Source organism: Pecten maximus, chromosome 6, assembly GCF_902652985.1.
Source record: "Pecten maximus chromosome 6, xPecMax1.1, whole genome shotgun sequence".
NCBI classification, from domain to species: Eukaryota; Metazoa; Mollusca; class Bivalvia; order Pectinida; family Pectinidae; genus Pecten; species Pecten maximus.
In genome coordinates, this window is record NC_047020.1 from 38736793 (window position 1) to 38758676 (window position 21884).

Genomic DNA, 21884 nt, shown 5'->3' on the forward strand with positions numbered 1-21884 from the left:
AAACCACATACATCTTCTTCATCTTACAAAACTCCACATTCTGTTTTCGTTGGTGTTCCTTATCTGTTCTTCTCCTTTTTATATTTTTGCCATGCTTCGTAAAAATACAATATTAGTATAAATATGTGGCGCGACAAACTTTGTATATACTCCCTTGTTACGGGAAGGACGTAAGTAAGTTGTATAACTTTTATCCAATCCATTTGCTTTAATCTGCAATAAAATTAAACAGTTGTCGCGTCCAGCGAAGGATATCATGATCAGTAATTGATCTCTAAACCATTGCGTATAGGTTTACATTTTCCCCAGAGTACCAAGGGGACGAAGAAGACTGATCACATCTGTCCAAAAGTGCCATGGGGACGGAGGGGGCCGATCACATTGTCAAAGATTCCAATGGGCGCCGATCAAAGTTGTCCAAGACATGAGGGTCAATCACATTTGTCTAATAGAAGAATAGGGACCGGTCACATTAGCCCAAGAGTGGCATGGATGCCGATCACATTTGTCCAAACATATCACGGGGCCCTATCACATTTGTAAAAAAAAATAACATAGGGGTCAATGGCATTTGTCCAAGAATACCATGGAGGCCAATCACATTTGTCCAAGAGTACAATGGGGGATCGATAATATTTGTACAAATTAAAGTACATGGAGCCAATGGCATTTGTCCAAAGTAGCATAGGGGGTGATCACATTTGTCCAAAGAAGCATAGGGGCTGATCACATTTGTCCAAGAGTACAATGGGGGATCGAAAATATTAGTCCAAAAGTACCATGGGGCCAATGGTATTTGTCCAAAGTAGCATAGGGACTGATCACATTTGTCCAAAGTAGCTTAGGGGCCGATCACATTTGTCCAAAGTAGCTTAGAGGCCGATCACATTTGTCCACGAGTGCCAGGGGGTCGATGGAACCGATTCTCTTATTCTTGGTTTGTTACACGCCGTGTTGAATGTTTTTATTGCAAAAGTTACTTCTGCATAGAGAATTTACGTTTCTTTGAATTTTAAGACGTTTTCTATCTTGAAAAATGAATGTGTAAATATGCATCATTTTAACGGCGTGTATCATCAACATGAAGTCATTATCATTCGAGTTCTGCGGCTAATGCAACCCGAGGTTTCTCGGTCTTTTACTAGTTCCATGCTCCCTTTTCCTGAGATACTAATGAAGGAATGGCTTCGTCATACAAACAGATATTTATTACACGTAATTACATATTTCTTCCGAATGACTGTACTCCATTACATGACATTCGGAAAACTCATCAGGGTAATGTATATTCTATTGAGAACTATCTTACATAACAATGTAATGCTGGATAGTGTCATTCCTGTAATTGTTTTGGTTTTACGTATTGTGATTGTGCCCGTACCTATATATATGTGTGTGTGTAATGTAAAGAATCCTTTCATCACCTGTATATGCCAATGCCTTTGGGGCGTACACAAGGGCGAGTCTATGAGTAAGATAATTCAATTTCTGAATTGAAACGTTTATTTCTATATTTCATAAGATGGAGATTGCATGTATCAGAAAGCTTGCTATTCCGCATTACTAGACCTCAGGACACCCACACCAACGTTTCTTCTGGTTTCAGCCATAAAATGGCGAGGAACCTTTAATTTGATATAAAGATCACGAAATTGTAATCAACGTATATGATCATATTTTTCTGCAATTCATTAAATCAAATCAAGTTAATTTCATATCTATTTTTACAACCAGCTTAATACAAATGTGTAATTGTAGGTACTTCTTTACAACGGCGAATGCATAACTTAACTCGCCTTTTGGAACTTCGGTAGGTGAATGTCGACAAAAACCAATCCGATCAGAGAAATGGCACACCTATCACAGCCGGAGTGTCCACTCAGAGAAAGAATACGTCTAGCACAACATGAATGACCAATCAGGGAAAAGCGCACCTGCCACAACAGGACTGGCCAATCAGAGAGAAAAAACACACCTACCACAGTAAAAGTATCCAATCAGAGGAGAAGATACAAAAGTAGATGTCGATGTAGTACTGATACACTATGACAATCAAAATTTGCATCATAACAACCATACAAGTCAATTAGGGCTTAGTTGAGCTTTGATTACACCGGGTACATTTCGCACCTGTGTTTGAAGCAAACAAGAATCAAGCTAGTCAGACAATCAAACTTGTGACAATGCCTCAAATTATAAATAAAATACAATCGATCTTGCTAGGTACCAATACTTTAAAATTTCATAGTTATATTTTTCACCGTTTATTTTAACATGTTTCACTGAATTTTGAACATTTATAAATTGATATTGTTTGGAATTGTAAAGTAGTTTTTTTCGATTTTTTAAATTTTAGTTCATTTCTCTGTTTATACAGTCCAGATAACTCTGATCTATTTCTTTGTTCGGTAGGCAATTTACAGTTAATCCCTTTTAATCTCTAGTTACGATAATCCCTGTAACTGATAATGTTTTATACTTTCGTTTTATATGTATTTATTGTATGCGTTACCGAATTCCTCAATAAATGTGCCATTCATTTTTACGCCTTATGCACAAGCCATTCAAATGACAACTCCTTATAATAATTCTAATCTCTGAGGTCAGTGACTTTTAGTACTAATCACCCCTGTAGTCCTCGTGGGATGGCCTGAAAGGCTACTGTGTTTTTACACCGCTGTGAAGGAGCTACTGTACTGGCCACACTCTGACGTTTAATTGATATCTCCGGTACTTCTCTCTCGTGTTAGATGTCAGTGTTATCTAGTCATACAGGCGAGAGGTCTACACCTGTTCATATTCAAGAGTAAAGTAATGTTGTCAGTAATGCTCCTGATGTAAAATGGTTTCATTTTGCTGTGAAGCCGACTGTTGTCTCCTTTATACTTACACCAGTTGCTATCGGAAGCTCCAGCGACCTTTTCAGAAAGACTCACTACCTATAAAAAATATCTCGTCGGTAAAGACTTTTGTCTAAGTAGTCATTGGCTTTATATAAAACGTGGTTATGAAGACCTTCTCTGCATAGAAAAATATATTAAATTTTTAGCAATATTGCCGTTTGTCCAGTCTTTTTTTTTCAATTACTCAAGGAACATACCTACATTAACATATGTTGGTATCTAAAATAGTTCGTCTTACCATTTACTCAAAGTACAAATCCAATTACGAATACGTATATATAATCTAAAGTTACTATCAAATCTACACCTGTCTTAATCTATCTACAACAACCACTTTCTCGATAACAGGTAACAACCCTCCTCTAGCAAGCTAACACATTAAGAACAAACTCTCCCTCATAAACTTAAGCAACAGTCTCCGCCCAGCAACAGCAACGCCCGTTATAAAGTAAGTGAGGATTTCGGATCATTTGTTATACAGCTTAGGCCTCTAATTTGACTGTGTTTTATTACATCTCTGACATGATAAGGCTCTATTTAAAGCTTCTGTTTCATACGTCACGAGTAAATACTACTCAACACGTGCTTCTTTCTGTACCATATCCCCTTAATAAAGTGCTTTGGAGAGATGGGAAACAGGGAGCATGGTATTTCAATCTTTTGAGGAATTTTGGGGTCCCGATAAACAATAACTTTATGTTGACAGGGTTTACTACCTGTTGACCAAGACCTAGCCATGGTTATCTACTTGATGGCAAGTAAAATAGACAGGCATAATTTTTGGCCATTAAACAACCAATATTCACAACAATAAACTACGTAGTCAGGGTTTCCTACCTGTGGACAAATAAACTACATTTGCTATCACTACCTAACATGATTTTTCGCTCGTTTGATCAATAAATTTACCTATCCGTTGTCTTTTAGATATTGATAATTTACTTAGCCACGACTTGCTATCTGTTGGCCAATATTTTATTCAGATAAAGAATGTATTAAGTATTTTACCTGTTGACCAACTACTAACCAACCAGAGTTTTCTACAAGTACTTTTTGACCATTAATCATGTTGTTCATGGTTTTCAACCTGTTGAAAAATTCCACTAAGTGTATGTCTTGGTCAGAGTTTTGCTCAAGTAATTATTGACCAATGAACTACGTATCCGTAAGGTTCTACCTGTTAATTAATTAACTACTCGGTCAGGGCGTTCTACCCGAGAATCTTAAGTCTAGGTGATTGCCATCATATCCTTGTATCCTCGCACTATTAGATTTAAACGTATTCTGCATATCAAACATCTGACATAACAGGACATAGCAGGGCAGCATTTTGCAACAGAGCTATCTATTGGAGCAATCCGAATTATACACAGGATACATAAAATAAAAATACCCTTAATTGCAAATTGTGAGTTAGATTCAGTAGTGCCAAAATGAATTATACTGCACCATACAGCTGTTTTGTCCTTCTAGGACTCATCAGTGTTGCTAAAAGCCTAATTTGTTGCTAACTAGGAGGCGTCTGACGAAACCCAAAAATGACTCTGATTTAGTCTTGAAGCATGGAACAGAAACCTTTAAATAGACTAAAAATCTAGATGGGGAGGTGCAATAGACCCATAACTAAATGAATTTCATAATTTTCTATATTGGATGTGTTAAATGTGCATATGCTGAATCATGTTACTATTCAAATGGATTAAACGTGGTATACAGGTGACGGCAAGCGTCACATCTATATATTATAACTGATAGTAACATTGCTTGTGTGTGGAACTTCTCCAACAATAACGTAAACTAGCATTTGATAATACAATTCGGTATGAGTAAGGTTATTTCTTAAGACTTTTCTCGCCAAAAGACAAGGTCATGGCCAAGACATGATGCTGGAGAGGTGGAAAGAAGGTTGTCTGCCTTTCTTTCACACAAAATAAACTTTTAAATTACTTTATGTCAGTCATTGTGTTCGGGAAGGGACTTTTGAATCTGTATCAAAGTATTTCAAGATATTGTGACGATGCTACATTTGTATACTTGTTTATTACAACACACACGTAAGTATAGAATGCACATACAAACTGATGCACTGAAGAATTGTAGAGTGTATCTCATATCAAACATCTGCAACACAAGTTCTCTTAATACATATGTTTATTTTCAAAATGATATGTTACGAAAAATACAGTTACCAAACACTTATCCAATGAAACTTCATAAAACATTTAAGTGAGGGATGCCAGACGTTTAAATGATTGCAATCAATTGCATTAAGCATCTGTCGGTCCAAGCTGGCAGACTGGACAGACAAGGATCTGTGCTGTGTGATTGATACTGCTACCGGCCAGACTTCTAAAACAGCGGTATCTGTACACTGTAAACCTTGTTTCGCCAGTCTTCAAAACAACATTTACATTTAAACTGTAATTTCGTCCGATATGTGTTATCGCACAGGATGCGAGTTGATATATTTTTATCATTTCCTGAGAGGTGGGATGAAGTGAGATAACGTTTCCCAGTGTGGTTTGGACTTCCTGCCCACCACCCATCCTGGAGCGCCGAGTAGTAATTATACGATGGATCAGGACATCTGTAGCCTCTGATTGGTAAATTTAGCTAGCGTTTTGTATCTGCTAATGTTTACATTGATGATATTTCGCCCCGGTGTGAACTATACAACAACATACAATCTAGACGCAGTGGAAGGACGGTTTTCGTGTCAATAGCGTCACCTGTCAAAGTGACAATTGCTTCAACTGTTGATTCATTTGGTCTATGTGACAAGGTTATTACTTTGATTGGGAACATAGCAAAAGGTGACCATTGTTGTTTCAATGACACGAGTTGAGTCTGGTGACAATATAATATTGTTTCTTGGCGTTGTGGAAATTGGAATCTAAATCTTGGATAACGAATTCTCCAGAACAATTCCTGCGACATAGTAGAAGAATATCAACTATGTGATTGCCTGTGAAATGCCCAGTGTTTAAAAGGCAACGCCTACACTACCAAGACTACTTGGAGCCGTTTCGCATTTCACATACGTGTATCATTTATATCGTTCATTTTCTTTCGGAACATTAAATTATACATTCGGAACTTTTTCCGCCATGGCAGGTTACAGAACACACGCACTAGTGAACGCACCACTTTGTGACGTCAAGAACAGCCCACAAAACGAAACTAATCAACAACAACAAAAATTGAAATACATTGTGGAACACAAGTCCAAGCTTCAGGATGAGATCAAACTGTTAACGGAGAAGTTGAAAGAGAAGACTCAGGCAGAAAAGAAACTCCTAGAGGAAAACAAAGCTTTAAGAAGAAAACGCGGTAAGCCACAGCCAGTCCAACATCCAATGGACTTCATCAACGAAACGGAGGATCTAAAGAAGACTAATGAAGAGTTAAGGGCGAAAGTGTCATACCTTTTAATGGAAAACGAAAACGTTGAGTCGCACAATGAGGAACTTATGCGCCGTATTTCTGATTTTAAAAGAGCATTGTTGCAGAACAACAAATCAATTTCTCAGCTTAATTATTATTCCCATGTGAACTGTGAACAAAAACGTGAAATTGAACAGCTGAAATATGAACTCCAGATGGAGAGAAGGAATAAATATCAGCCACCGGTTGTAAAATCTACTGACCACACGGGGAGATAGTTCTCTACTCCATAACCTTAGACATTTCACGTGTGCCTATTTTTGGCAAACAAGTTAAACGGTTTCCGGTATGAGTTTTTTTCGTAGGATGTCGAATTAAACAATGATCATGTACATTTGTTATGTGCTTCTCATCATTATTGCTGCTATGCAGGACATTGTGGAAATCAATAGCTTTCAAGAAATGACTTATATGTAATATGTGTATTTTTCTTGTCACCTATCAGTAATATGACAAGAAGTTGTTACTTAAATTCAAATTAGTTTCAATTATTTTTTAAGGAATCATATTTCTTGATTGCGCTTAAAATTAAAATATTTTGTATTGATAATGCTTAATATTTTAATTTCTTTTATAAATTCTCTAATTTAAATAAATATTATTTAACATTATATGCATTTTAATTTCAAATATTTTGATGGTATTAAGTGGTTTCTACACAACTCTCTCAAGAACTTTTTGTCAAAAGTTGTACAATACTACAAATTACCGGGCAAAATAAATTCTTTATCTTTTCAAAACGGATCGGCAGACATAAACAAGCTGCCCCCTGGTCGAGTAATTTTGTTATATTTACGAAGTAGATATAGATTACTACAATGCTAAATTTATATATATAAACATGTTTATATATTTGTATAATACATAGCATTGTCTCAGGATACATACTTTACATTGTGCATGTAAGAAACTTCAATAAATTATTTCATAAAACAAAGAAATCAGTTATTGATATCACTCTTATTCCTTCACTATGGCCTGATAAAAAATGATATCTCCATTTGTTTCCTAAAGTACTGACATACTGTATAGTTCTTAAATTTTGCGAGGCGAATACAACATTTCGCGGTTGTTCCAGTTGGACCTAGTTCGCGAGATTTAAATTTCGCACAAACACACCTTATTAGCGGGGTGTTTTATTTTTGCGCTACATTTACATTGCAGTGACAGCGAAATGAAATTCTCAGCAAAAATTAACAACTATACAGTAGGTCAGTAAGTACTGTGTTTTATACCTGAATGATATCGACGATAATCAGCATGCATAACCACGCTCTGCTGTTTGGACAAAATTAAAGATGAGCCAATGACATGAAAAAGAACAGTTTACTTTTTGCTAAATTTCCACCAATTTTACTTTTAAATATTATCATAAATGTTCAACAGTTATCAGATACAAAATTTGATTTCGATATTTGACCCATGACACTGACATTTTAAAAACGTTTACATGGTTAAAGTTGTACAATTGTGACTTGAACATTGGAGAGATCACTTATTGTTTAAAATATACTTTACTTCATATGATAACATTTTTTACCTATTAAAATGTACAGAATATGACTTTACGTTGACCTGATGATCATGAACCTTGGTAAATGCTGAATTAATCACTGGACAGCTGACTTATGCTTCACCAGTCTCATCAAAGCTTCAACAAGCAAGTAAAAATAATTTTCTATTGTTTCTTTTTTAGACCTATGTTTCGCTCTGCCAAGTACAGTAATTATGACGCAGTAAGAATTTATTAAAATTTCGGGTCATGACATAATGACAATTGATTTACAGGCTTCATATACAGGCGAGAAATCTGCGGACGGTTTAGTACTTTTACTGACCAAAAACAAATTAGGTTACATCTCCAATGACTTTGACTGACTTAAAGTTCCACTTGTGTTTGTGACCTTCCAAATACAAAGGCTGTGTGCGATGTACTTTGGAGTCTTGGATGAATGTCGAATCCACAACAGACACTGACATCTTTGTTATGTTTTCCAGTGTATACCATATGGATAGGTTTAATGATTAGGAGAAATTACTACATACGATTGACATGGTTTGTTGAACGAATGGGCAATGCATTGATTTGTAGGATATGAACAGCAGTGGCTGGGGTTGGCTCCAATAGTGTCGACTTCTTCGGGACCAATCGACAAACTAGAAGGCTGCTATGAGATTGACGTATTAAGTTATGCAGTAACATCAAAAGTAAGAAAATATATAATAAATGTACCATATCGTACAAATTCAAGTTCATCAACTTCTTACCTAACCTAATAGAAAAGGAAAACAAAAATATTGAACCTTGAAGATTCCAAAACGGACACCAGGGCCAAATTGTTCACCAGTTGATTAGCGTAATCACTTGATGAGTGAAAATATCATTTCTCCATTACTTTAAATCTTCCCTGTGTCTATTCCTTAAAATAGACAGGTATGAATTTACTGACGTATGCTAGGCATACTATCAAGTTAGTTTTACCAGATTGATTGCTTAAGTACTTAAAATTGTTGTTAAGCTGTGATTAGCCTAATCATATTTTGAATGACTGGGCCCAGGTTTCAGCTACAGTAAACACATGAAATATTAAGTTTTCAATATAAAAAAATCTGGTTTTGTGAGTATTACATCACGACCTATATCGAAATTTACGTACAGGTAATGCTTAATCCTATGTAGCACAATGAAAATGTAAGAAACAGTATTTTAGACAATGTTACTAGCATATATCATATAAAATTTAACACAACATTTCAATGGCACAGCCATCTTTTTCAAGTGTCAGAATGTTTGCGTTGATCGCTATGGGTAAATGAAAATGTAAAATAAATGTCAACACAAACATTCTGACACTTAAAAAAAGATGTCTGTGCCATTGAAACGTTGTGTTAAATTTTATATAATATGTATGTAGCAAAGAAATGTTTCAAAAAATCATATGCGAGCTTTTAATTTAGATTGCTACGCAATCACAAAGTCTGGTACTCTGTAAGGGTACAGGAACCGAAAGATAAAGTTGAAACAATACATTTAAAACCAAGTATTTCCTGCCATGTACATCTAGCGTGTAGGATATCTGGACTTTGTTGAGTAAAGGCAGACTGATTTTTAAACAGTTTCGACATTTAACATCCGACATAATCTCTAACATCCAACAGACTGAAATACCGAAACGTCCAAGTTTTCCAACACACGATAAAATCGAGATGAATTGTAGTCAATAAACAATGTCGGACAAATAAATACAAAGCACTCAACGCTTACGTAATTTATTATACAAAAACAACAATTCAAAATGTCTTCTGTGTAGACAAAGAGGCTACAGTCTTGCAAAGGCCTAAATCTCAAAGAGCATAACTCCCTCTCTCTCTCTCTCTCTCTCTCTCTCTCTCTCTCTCTCTCTCTCTCTCTCTCTCTCTCTCTCTCTCACAGTATACCTATTGACTAGTAATTCAGGAAACCTAAAAACGGTTTTCACTGAATCCTGGTCCAAACACATTAAGACTACCACCACTATACATCGGTCATCTGGTGCTTGTCCCAAACATCTGCATGCTATTTTCACAAACCAATTATTTCACCACACCAGAAATTGCAGTCATAGTAAAGAGCGTTATCTGTTGTTATCGGGGCATCATACTTAACAAATAATGATCAAGAATTCACAAGAATTCTCAGATGTTTTGAAAATATAACAGAAAACAGACGGAACGAAAACAAATGCCGATGTTAGGGTTTAGATATTAATGATATTGACACATACACACATACATACTAAGCAAAACTTTGGACAGCAAGTATCCTATTCATCACCGATATTGAAAACAAATAACTACATTTGGAGGTAAAATAACCACAGATTATATTAGATTTTGAAAATGTGCTCAGGATAATACACGTTATCATCGGTTTGTTACGTCCATAACATCTACAATGAAATATAAAATTTCAGTTTCGTAATTTACAATATACAAGTTGATTTATCACAATGAATTAGAGATTGGTTTTGGTACTTACTGACATACTGACATTGTTGTACCTACCGCCCTGGCTTCCTAACTGTGCCAGTAGGTATTTATAAAGGGGCCAGGTCCTACAAGAACAATGCATCGCCTACTTCACAGCAGTACTAGTAACTGATTACCATTGTACAATGCCTGCTGCTAGATTATTCCTCTCTCATGCCAAAGAATAAATACTGTATAAAATCCGAAAGTGTTTGACAATTGAGCATAGACTGGCCATCAGACCCTAAGTTGTTGTTTTGTTGTTGTTAAGAAATGCCAAGCTAATTCTAATGGCTATCCCTACACTGTTTGAAACTTAATCAGACATACCCTAGGGACCAAAATCTTAAAGATCAATTTTATTCATAATTTTGATATTCTAGAAACAGGGGGCCAGCTAGTCTACATTGAGTACAATGTCAACGTTTTCAAGAATTTATTTGATATAATTATACATAATAGCTTCAACACGCGATGACTCCAGTGCCACATAAAAAGGTCAAAGATACCCTTACAGAACCACTAGCTGAATATTTGGACGTAATACAATGTACGCATGAAACGCATCCTATCGGCAACGATGGAAGGCACCTTTCATTCATTGCATTTAAGATCAAACAAAGACATCTTGTTTTCATCGAAATTCTTGACCACAGTCAGCATAGGCCTGAAATGGGACAGCTTAATCTTAATCTTAATCATAATAATATGAACAGCAACTAAAAAGTTGTGGATTTTCTTGATTCTAATCAGGTCACATGACAACATCAAACATTCTTAATTGATAACATACAATAGGATTTTTCCCATTCACTGACAAATAACTTTCAGTCACATATATCTTTACCGTTTAACTTCAAGGTTTCTCTGTCGCTCGCTTTGACGACAGAAATCACGTATCGGCAACAATGCCATGACGTCACGTCACGTCACGTCAACATTGTGTTGTCAAACAAGTAAAATATTTGTAAAACAAACAAAAAATTACTTGACTAACTTGAACTGCCTAAATAAAACAATATGATGTGAGAGGGGGCCGCGATGGTTCAGTCAGTTAGAGCGCCAGCCACGTAACCTCAGATAAAGGTCCGAGGTGCGTGGTTCGACGTTCCTACCCATGTCAGATTGTGTTTCTCGGCAAGCTGAGAAACGAGTCGGTCTGAGTTGTCGTTATTGTGTCCTTGGGCATTTTACCCTTTTTGCTGTGGATGACATGTGATGGGCCGTTCGTATATTATTCAGTGAGGTAGTCACCAACTATTACAAGGTCACCCCGCCTCACAATGACTGGCAATTTCAAGAGGCGATAAAACCAGCAAACAAATAATGCAATGACGGGAGAAAAATAATCATCCCGACATTGAGGACGCCACAGAAAAATCTCCAACCCCCGGGGTGATATTTTTTATTGGCTAAACCTCGATAGAGCCTCAGGTTAGATGAACATGAATATCACCTGTCGGGTTGCAGATTTCTGTCCCTCGAGATAGGGAAAGATTATATCAATTATATATAAAGTGTTCGTGAATCTATTTATCCATCAGCTACAATCAATGAACAAGAAATTATACATTCTCACATGTACTTAGATTAGTTATTTGCAGTGTGTGTGCATACGCGAGTTATTTGTACGTGAGAACATTGTATTTACGGTAAAGTACACATGACAGAGGTCATAGGACAGAACATGGTTACTATGATACCATGGTTACCATGTAAACGAGACCATGGTTACCATGACAAGTGTCTGTGAACCCATCATCAAGTCTAACCACGCTAATCAAAACACGATTACACGTAGTAATTATGTTTACAAGGCAGCCTTCACTCTCAGGAGAACGCTTACTTAACCTCGCGAATGTAGACCCAACATTTTTTGGAATCTCTACGATGTGACCTTGACATTCCCAGAACGTCTGGCATATTTTTTATAATATATTAAAATCGCCAAACCAAATTGCAGCTTTTTTTTTTTTTTTTTTGCACGAAGTCCCATCTGTTATCTTTACGTGCCAGGTTGACATTCTGACTTCTCACTTTGGCCTCCACTACACAAATTACACTAATGCTGGATTAACAGATTTACACTAGGATACCATAATTTCCGTAAACGACCCAGCAATACTCCAATAATTTGAAATAAATTTGAATCTCACGAATCTCGCACGAAATGAAAACATAATAAAAATAAAATATGATATTTCGTTTACCAAACTTTGAATGCACTCACTTTGTTCAGGAAACAATGCAATACTGTGTTAATCAAACATCGCACATATTGTTTTGTTCACAAACATCATTTTTGGTAGTAAATTGACTTTGTTACGTAACAACTTATTGGAAGTATGTGGCGTCGTGACTTGCTCTGGTTGAAAGAATATAGAGAGGCAATCAATGTGGCTTATTTACTATATCATTGGTTCTAAAGAAGATTTCAAAAACACACTAATAACACTATCAACGTCATCATAAGGGTAGCAAACATGTCGCTGATATGATCATTTTTGTGAACTCATGTTACCGACTAGCATGCATTTATAGGACAAACAGACTTCACCAGTCAGCTTTTTTTAATGACTTGTGCTCGACTTTGTCTACACTTCTAAATAGCAAGATTTACGGAATGCAATTAAACTATATACAAAACTGGATTTTTTTTTTATATATGTAATTTTAATTTGTGGTGAACCCTGTGACTACAATATAATTCCTGAAGGACCTGAAGTATTATGTAAAAAGTTTTAACCTACAACGCTAGCAACGCTGTTGAGAAATCTTGACTATATCTTGGGATCAAAGCTTTACAAAGCTTGTGTGAGCTTTATCAGTGGAGAACCACCCCTGGGCAGACTGAAAAGGGGACGTTAAATGATTGTAAATCTCTCTTAAAGTGCTCCAGGTACTTACATGTTCTCAATCTTGTCAAATAATCAGCCTTAAGATCTGCCAAAGAGCACAGCAGATAAGTTTAATGCATTAGACATTGGTAGGGAGGCACCAGATGTATGCAGGAGAATTGTTTAACTCATTGCAACATAAGACGAATGTTTAGACCAATGCTTAAGTCCGTGTATTTGGGGAAATCAGTATCGTTTAACGGAACAATGAAAACTAACTACTAAGTATTCTTAATTTGAAGACACTTATCAAACCATTTCAGTTGATTCTTTTTTTTTTTTTTTTTTTTTAATAAGAAAAAAGCCTTTTCATTGATATTACTACATAATGTGTTAAAATGAAAATAAAATAATTTAAAGTACCTTTCATTCATTTATCTAAATTCTTTTTCTTTGAAAACTGAACACAGTTTTCCCATATCGTACAGGTACATCCAACTGCATGGCAAAATTAGCATCAATTACGCGTTGTCAGATTAGAATTTCTTTCATGAATTCATAAACGTAGGAGCGTGTATACATGGGTGATTTCTACCTTTGGGAAGAAAAGGAGCTCTGTGCATAAGAAAGAGATTGGCTGTTTTGGTATGTTTCTCAAACCTGCCTAGGAACTCTTTACTGATTGGGACAACGTGATAAATTGCTTAGTACTCGCGAAAGGTCATTATCCTGAGAAGTGAACTGTCGCTTTGCAGGTGTCGGTGCGAAGTCACAGTGAAAATACTATGGTTGCTAGTAATTGAAACTTACTGAAGTTTATCGGGCATCCATTTAAATGCAATCCCTCTTAGCCTATTGATACACTTACCCAGCTCTACGGGAGAGAGATTTCATTTTAGACAACATTCTAAAGTCTATACATTCTTGCTATCTTTGAATAGTTTCCATATGGATCTTATTAGCTTAATTCACCAAGTTTAATATTCCTTTGAACAACGTAAGTACGTTTTGTTTAGTGTTTTTATTTTATTTCTTTATTTCGGGGTTAACAGGAAATTAAAACTTCAATAAAACGTGTTTAGTTTAAAAGAAGCAGATTAAATGAGCGACAAACAGCCAGGGCTGTGTATTATAAATAGATGCAGCACTATCATCAGCAATCAATTCTAAGACGAAAACAAATGTACTGACGGAATATAAATAAAAGCAAAAAAAACGACAGAATTACACAATAGAGGCCAATACACAATTAAATGCACTAAAATACCGCAGATGAGGTGAATATTTTTTTTATTGAGGATATAGATCCAAATTTATAAGAACATCACATTGACTCTTTTGAACATGGAGGCATTTTTTTAATATGCATTCCGAAAAAGGTGTCCCCTCTAAGACAAATTACTAGTAACAAAGAAAAGTTATGCTTGGAAACATTGTTTACTCTCATCAAACTTCCAGAGCTTGGGCATCCTTGACTTTATAAAACAGTTAGTGCTCACAAGTAACTAACAGTTCAGAATATGTATTTTGACTTTTGGTAGCTTTCTTTACTTGGACCGCTGGAAATTATTTCATTAAACACGGGGAACAACTTCACAAATGATGCATTTTTCTGATAATTAAGAATGAACTTAAAAATGTCAAAAATCTGAGCATTTTCTTAAAATATTGGAACATCCAACAACTATAGGTAACAAATGATGATTTTGAAAATCTGAAGAACGCCCTCATTTGGAGCCGTTTGATAAAAAACAAAACAAAAAAAAAAACAATAAAAAGAAACACACAAAAAAAGACAAACAAAAACCCTTAACTGACTATCTTTCTTTAATATTCCTGTATATTTCTAATGAATTTACATGCACACTTTCAAACAGCAACAGACATTTTCAACCAGTGGCATTTTAACACTACACAAATGCTCTCGTAGGGCATACATGCAATAACAAATCTTACCCATAAATACGATTATTTGAATTTCAATGACTCTTACAGGATCTTTTCATATCAATAGCATTTTACACTAATTAAAATATCCCCGTAGGACATGCAATAAAAAAACTCTATCCATAAAAATGATTATGTTGCAGGAGCAAACATTCATCGACTATTACATATTCTTTTTTAAACGAGGTCATTCACATTTCATATCGAATTTAATCCACGAAGTTGATATAAATATTAACTTGGATAGTAAATAACCTTAAGAAACAAATACAAAATCACATGCTCTCGTTCAGTTTAATAACGGAATAGTTTGCCCACGTACTACAACGGTAAACTAAGTAGAATCCCTACGGCAAACGTCACCACTTTCATGCTTGTTAAACGAATTCTTATAGAACAGTTTATGGCGCCTTTCAATCAACACAAGTCTGTTTTCATGTTCACTTTCCCAATACAGGTTCATGGCATCAAACACAACTAATAACAATTAACTCACATTTCATCTAGAGTAATATATCCTTTGGATACTACACAACTATGGTGCACCTTCCCTAACACAAACTATATACAGAAACGCTAGGAGTCAATGCCAACATGTAGCCGATTCAAAAGTTTTAGAACTACTGCCAACTGAAAATGTCGGACAAACCATTGGAATGACGTCCAGTACATCAGACCTTCATTCATACCAGAACTCATTTTATACAACGAAACAGATTGAAACTGTAACGAAACGAAACAGTACTGCCAACTGAAAATGTCGGACAAACCATTGGAATGACGTCCAGTACATCAGACCTTCATTCATACCAGAACTCATTTTATACAACGAAACAGATTGAAACTGTAACGAAACGAAACAGTACTGCCAACTGAAAATGTCGGACAAACCATTGGAATGACGTCCAGTACATCAGACTTTCATTCATACCAGAACTCATTTTATACAACGAAACAGATTAAAACTGATACTGTATAACATGTAGCGTGTATAAACTTTCGTGGTTTTCGTGGTTGTTACGGAACCACGAATATAAATACAACGAATATTGCTGTATGCATTATTGTTATGTTATTGTTACATGGGTTAACCGCGAAATTTGCACCCACAAAATAATTCCAAAGCTCCAAACCACGAAAGAAATTGCACACGAACATTTCATGTTTTACAATGACACAAATAGGTTTGAATTAAATATTCAACCATCTAGAATTTATTTCAATAACTTAATTAGACATTCAACCAATCTGTAATTATATTAAAAAGAGAAACTTATCCAGATCATGGCTGAACATTTATCAAAGACAAATTAACTGATTTGTATAAGTTTCTTGACTACGTTAAATCGCTTTCTTTCTAAATAGACACCATATGATAAGAACATGATAAATGTAGCATCTTCTCACCTCTCAGCACGCTTAAATCTGTTCTAAAACTGATATATTGAAATGCATGTAGTTAACACATTAACTTACTGTGAAAGTGGGTCAAATATATAGAGATTGCATAGCCGTGCTCATGATGGTATTGAAACAATATTCCAAACCAATCCATGAAGGTAGCTTACAAGTTCTTCCCGGAATCTGGGAATGTTCCAAGTTTCACTTTCCCTTATTTCAGACGGAATCCCTTGTGATTATCTTATGTAACATAAAACTGATATTGTGACCCTGATACCGCGTACGTTTGGTACATTTTGTAGGTCAAACATGCAGTCTTTCGTCATAAAATGTCTACAACAACGTATCGATTCAATCCCACCTTACTTATATCATTTGTAATTCTTCTTGAGCCGTCTTTATATTCAGCACCAATTATGAAACGTATGGTAATCAACACACAAACAAACATGAACAAGCATGCTGGGTACTGCTAAAGTACTACATGTCCCCTACTGACCCCCGCTAAAAATAGTAACAGTGACCTTGACCCCAGACACAAAAACACTGAAACTCAAACTTGATCCCAACTTTCACCAACACACCTTGAAGCAAGGCTGACAAAAAATCGGATAACTTAGTGGACAGACAGACAGACAGACAGACAGGCGGAGCGAAAACTTATAGTCCATCCATCCCCCGTTTCACCGGTAGGGGACTAATAACGATTCCATGGGGACTAATAACGATTACAGAAAAGTATTCTTGCATATCCCCACAAAAATGAAATGACTGTTTGTATGTACCATAATACATTCAAACTTAGAAATTTTAAGAATTATGAAAAGTATTGCATTCACAAGAAGCCTTATCTCACTTCATCTTTAACAGAAATACATCTCTATAACCTTAACAATAAACAGTTCATCAAAAAACATTATTTTAAAAAATCGTGTAGATGTAAAGTAACATGAACCATCAACAATTAAATAGGTAACTTTCATTCTTAATAAAACTGGTAATTTTTAAAATGGATATAAAACCATGTGACTACGGAGCAATTCAATGATTGGTTATATTATTGAATTATGAAACCATGTGACTATGGAGCTAATCAGTGATTGGTTATATTAATGAATAATGAAACAATGTGACTATGGGGCTAATCAATGATTGGTTAATTATTGAATTATCAAACTATGTGACTATGGAGCATTATAAAAGAATCATTAATGTTTATGCTGATAACTATAATATTTAACAAGTGTCTTTTAGTCAGATAAACATTGGACAAATTCAAAGTGCATAAAAAGAATCATGTGACAATATATATATGCAGCCAATCAGTGATGAGCTACCTTTGACCTTCTCCATAATCTACAACTATGACTTCGTGATCACTGTAGGATTATATTTGCTGTCTGTCATCCCAAACATTCATATTAATCACTCAAATTTCAAACACATGCAGATGTTTTCTTCAATTAATCAACCCACCTCTTAACCAATGTTCTCATTTACCTTGGTAATCAAAGTCAACCCAGCAACACATTCAATCCCACACTGTCCTTGTCTCTAATGTCATAGTTTAGTCTCTAATGTAAAGTTGATAATCTTGTCAATTCTTTTGACGATAATCCAAAGCTTTGTCTTGACGAGGAACTGCCATTGTTTTTTTTATCAATTCCTTACACCGATGTGACAAAATATCCCACACAATTGAAGGCATAAGAATAACAATCTTCACAGCACATATGACGATGGGAAGGGAATGTAAATCAGGAATCGGGATCAGTGGCCATCGTCAATACTTTTGGTAAGTTGTCAATCAAATTCCCTTAGTAGTACAAATTTAAGGAATTGAAAGTTAAAATGCTGATTTGAAGACGCAATCATTACAAAGGTCAGAGATCAATGTTGAATGCTGTGTGGACAGCAGAGGAGCAAAAATCGTTAAGGTCATTTATTGGTTCAGGGGTCATGGAGGTCATAAGTGCTGACGATAAGATCTAACATAGAAAAGTCATATCAGACACTAACGCTGAGAAACAATCAAAACAAGGTCAAAGACCAGTGGTAAGGTCAGAGGTCAGTGGTATGGGGTCAGAGATCAGAGGTCACAATTCTGTGTGCTGACCTCCCCCACTTAGCCTTGGTCCTTTCTTTCTTTCCTTCTTTTTCTTGCTCTTACTTTTTGGTTTACTGTCCTTGAACTTCATCTGTAACAAAGAACATATAAATGATATTGATGAAAACAGGTTTAAAACACAATGCTGCAAATATTATGATTTTGGTATTGAGAGGATCAAATGGAACTGGCCTTTGAGCAAGTTCAGATGTCTAGTTATAATTTGATAGGTAAAACTCTGATAAAGAGGTTAAGTTATACCCTAGAGATCAAATTTCCTTTTCTGACTGAGATGCCTTTCAGAATACATTGAAGTAGTAAATGTCAATGAGGTTTTTGTGAAATTTAATGCTGTACAATTCAATATGCAGGTCGATATGAAGGGTGATGATGGCTAGGCTGAAATGGCAGGTATAAGAAATATGTTTGCAAATGTTCCATAAAAAAATCATGTTCCTGCTTTGGAGTAACAGATATGTTGAATGATAGACAAATAAAGTGTAAGAAAACACTGGAAATATAGGTAACACAGGTAACACAGGGAGCAAAGGTAACACAGAAAACTGTGCTGGGGTAAAACAGGGAACATTGGGAGCAAAGGGAACATATAGAACTGCTGGGTTAACACATGTAACACAGGGAACATTAGGAACGTTGGGAGCAAAGGGAACATATGGAACTGCTGGGTTAACACATGTAACACAGGGAACATTAGGAACGTTGGGAGCAAAGGGAACATTGGGAGCAAAGGGAACATAGGGAACTGCTGGGTTAACACATGTAACACAGGGAACATTAGGAACATTGGGAGCAAAGGGAACTGTGCTGAGATCTATCTGAGGAGCATAAATTTGTAGAACATATCCAAATTAGAGAGAACAGCAATTTGAGCATTTTTAACAATTTGAAAGATTTTTTTTGTTTATATCATACTTTAGAAACAACATCATTTACATTTTTATATTGATCCAGCTTAGATGCAAGTATGAAACATGTTTTTTACTAGTAAACAGATCTATAAGCTGGTGTTCCCATGCTTTTTGTCTCAGAGGATCAGGAACCTGGCCACCTCAGTAGTAACAGTGAAACATTTATCCATTGATCGTAATATGTATCAGACTTTTCAGAGCAAACCAACCTGCCTAGAACTGCTACAAAGTAGTAAGGATGTTCCAAAGATCTCTAAGACTTATTAAGACAGGGTTCAACAGATTTAACAGGTCATTGCCACTGTCCAGAGGTTACCAGAGGTTACTAGAGGTTACCAGAGGTCAGGCCTCAGACAGGGGCCATTACAGACCTGCTATATTGACTGTGGAACCTAATGTGAAGATAGAAAGGATCTGGATTTTACAGAACCTACAGATCAGGACAGACATTTTATGGCCAAGGTGTTTAAACCAAATCAGGACCAATTTGTACAAAGTCAGCAGAAATTGATTCTGCCTCACCCTGTGTGATTCTGCTGTGTTTCCCTTCATGTTGATAGAAAGCAACTTTTATTTTCTGATGTGACCACTGACCTTATTAAAACATCATATTGATGTAACAGTAATGAAAGTATTCCTTCTTCAACAAATTGGTTTATTTTGTTTAACGTCCTATTAACAGCCAGGGTCATTTAAGGACATGCCTGGTTTTGGAGGTGGAGGAAAGCCGGAATACCCAGAGAAAAACCACTGACCTACGGTCAGTACCAGGCAACTGTCCCACGTGGGTTTCGAACTTGCAACCCAGAGGTGGAAGGCTAGTGATAAAGTGTTGAGACACTTTAACCACTCAGCCACCACAGCCCCCTCTTCAACAAATTGTCTAATCATGATACAAAGAATCATACCAAATCAGACATTCTGTATTTTCTAAGTACAAAGAATCATATCCAATCAGATACCCTGTATTTTCCAAGTTTGGGATCTGCCACCCACTATCAAGCATAACATTTAACATTTTCCTTTAACCAAAATTTATCTTTCTGGTTCCAAACATTTGATAAATGGACTTAAAAAACAACAGCAAGTAAGCAAAATAAACATTAAATATGTACAATGACATATTTCTCGTTTCCTTCCACATTGTCCTTGGACGAAAATGACCTTGACTTTTGACCCAGTGACCTTGATCTTTGGTCAGTTGACTCCTTGTTTAATTTGCTTCATAATTTCATAGAAAAATATTCATTAATGGAAAGATACAAAATTTAATCTTAACCTTATTGACCTTGACCTTGATTATTGATGTCAGTATTACTGTGAACTGAAATCTTGACTGTGTCAATGAAGTCCTCATTAGGTTTTGGCTGCGTCATCACTACGTCAATTCTACTATGTTATCAATATGTTGTACAAGTTCCTTATGTTCTTAATGAATCCTCCAAAATTTTCCAGGACATGGTTGGACATAGAGGGAAAGTGGTCGAGTGTGATTTGGGTATAACATGATTTTTAACTGAGGCCTCAAGGTTTTGTAAAATGTATAAAAGATGGATGGAAGCCTCATGTTCTGTAAAACTTTAAACTAATATCTCATCTAAATTGAATAATGTTTTAAAGTAATTTATCAAATGTTTGTAACTTTTTAAAATCAAATGTTTGTAACTTTTTAAAAAGAAATTAAGATATATTCATCATTGTATAAAATAGATACACCAGTATACAAAGTGCTAAACCAATTTTATGTGAAACTTCAGTAACGGTGTGATCAGAGAGACATGCTGTGCTCTATCAGCCAGAGATTGAAAATGTCAATTTGGAAATCAACATTGGCAATTTAGTATCAAATATCAGTTCCCATCACTATGAAAGTCTTCTCATTTTACACTCTGCAATTATAACATCTGATCTGTGGAATAACATGTTCATTTAAAATATTTTGTGATTTTTTTTGTCCGAGTGTTAAATGTTAAGGGTAGAGGAACTGAGTAACATAATTACGATTCCTGCGGATGGTAAATCTGAACACAAACTTACTGCAATATTTCTGCAGAGAGCTGATAAGAAGATTCAACTGGGTCAGGTTGCATTTTGGTTTATAATTATATACATTTGCTGTTATCTGGGCGGGAAGCACACCGTTGAGCACTTTAACCTGACATCAGTCAAGGACTTTTAAGTATTTTCTGTGTAAATTTTACATCTTATTTTGCATTCAATACGAAGGGAAATATTAAGTTGCAAATGATTTCAATTTCTAAGCTTAAAAAGTTTCAGGAAAACTTTATGTGTTGGATTTATTTCCCCA

At 35.6% G+C, this 21884-nt stretch overlaps 1 protein-coding gene across 2 annotated transcripts in view; it reads right to left on the reverse strand.

The window, feature by feature from the left end:
• Positions 1-14465: 14465 nt before the first annotated feature.
• Positions 14466-21884, reverse strand: part of LOC117329735 (coiled-coil domain-containing protein 134-like) — a 39275-nt gene continuing 31856 nt past the window's right edge. The window contains exons 6-7 of one of the 2 annotated variants that reach the window (XR_004533256.1): positions 16059-18738; positions 14466-15937 (exon numbers count right to left, since the gene is read on the reverse strand). Coding sequence is in view for 1 of the 2 variants with exons in the window: in XM_033887833.1 (XP_033743724.1) it covers positions 18637-18738 (102 nt within the window). In the remaining variant the exon portion in view is untranslated. Of the gene's footprint in view, positions 18739-21884 lie in introns of both variants that reach the window. The other variant, XM_033887833.1, reaches the window with a different exon arrangement.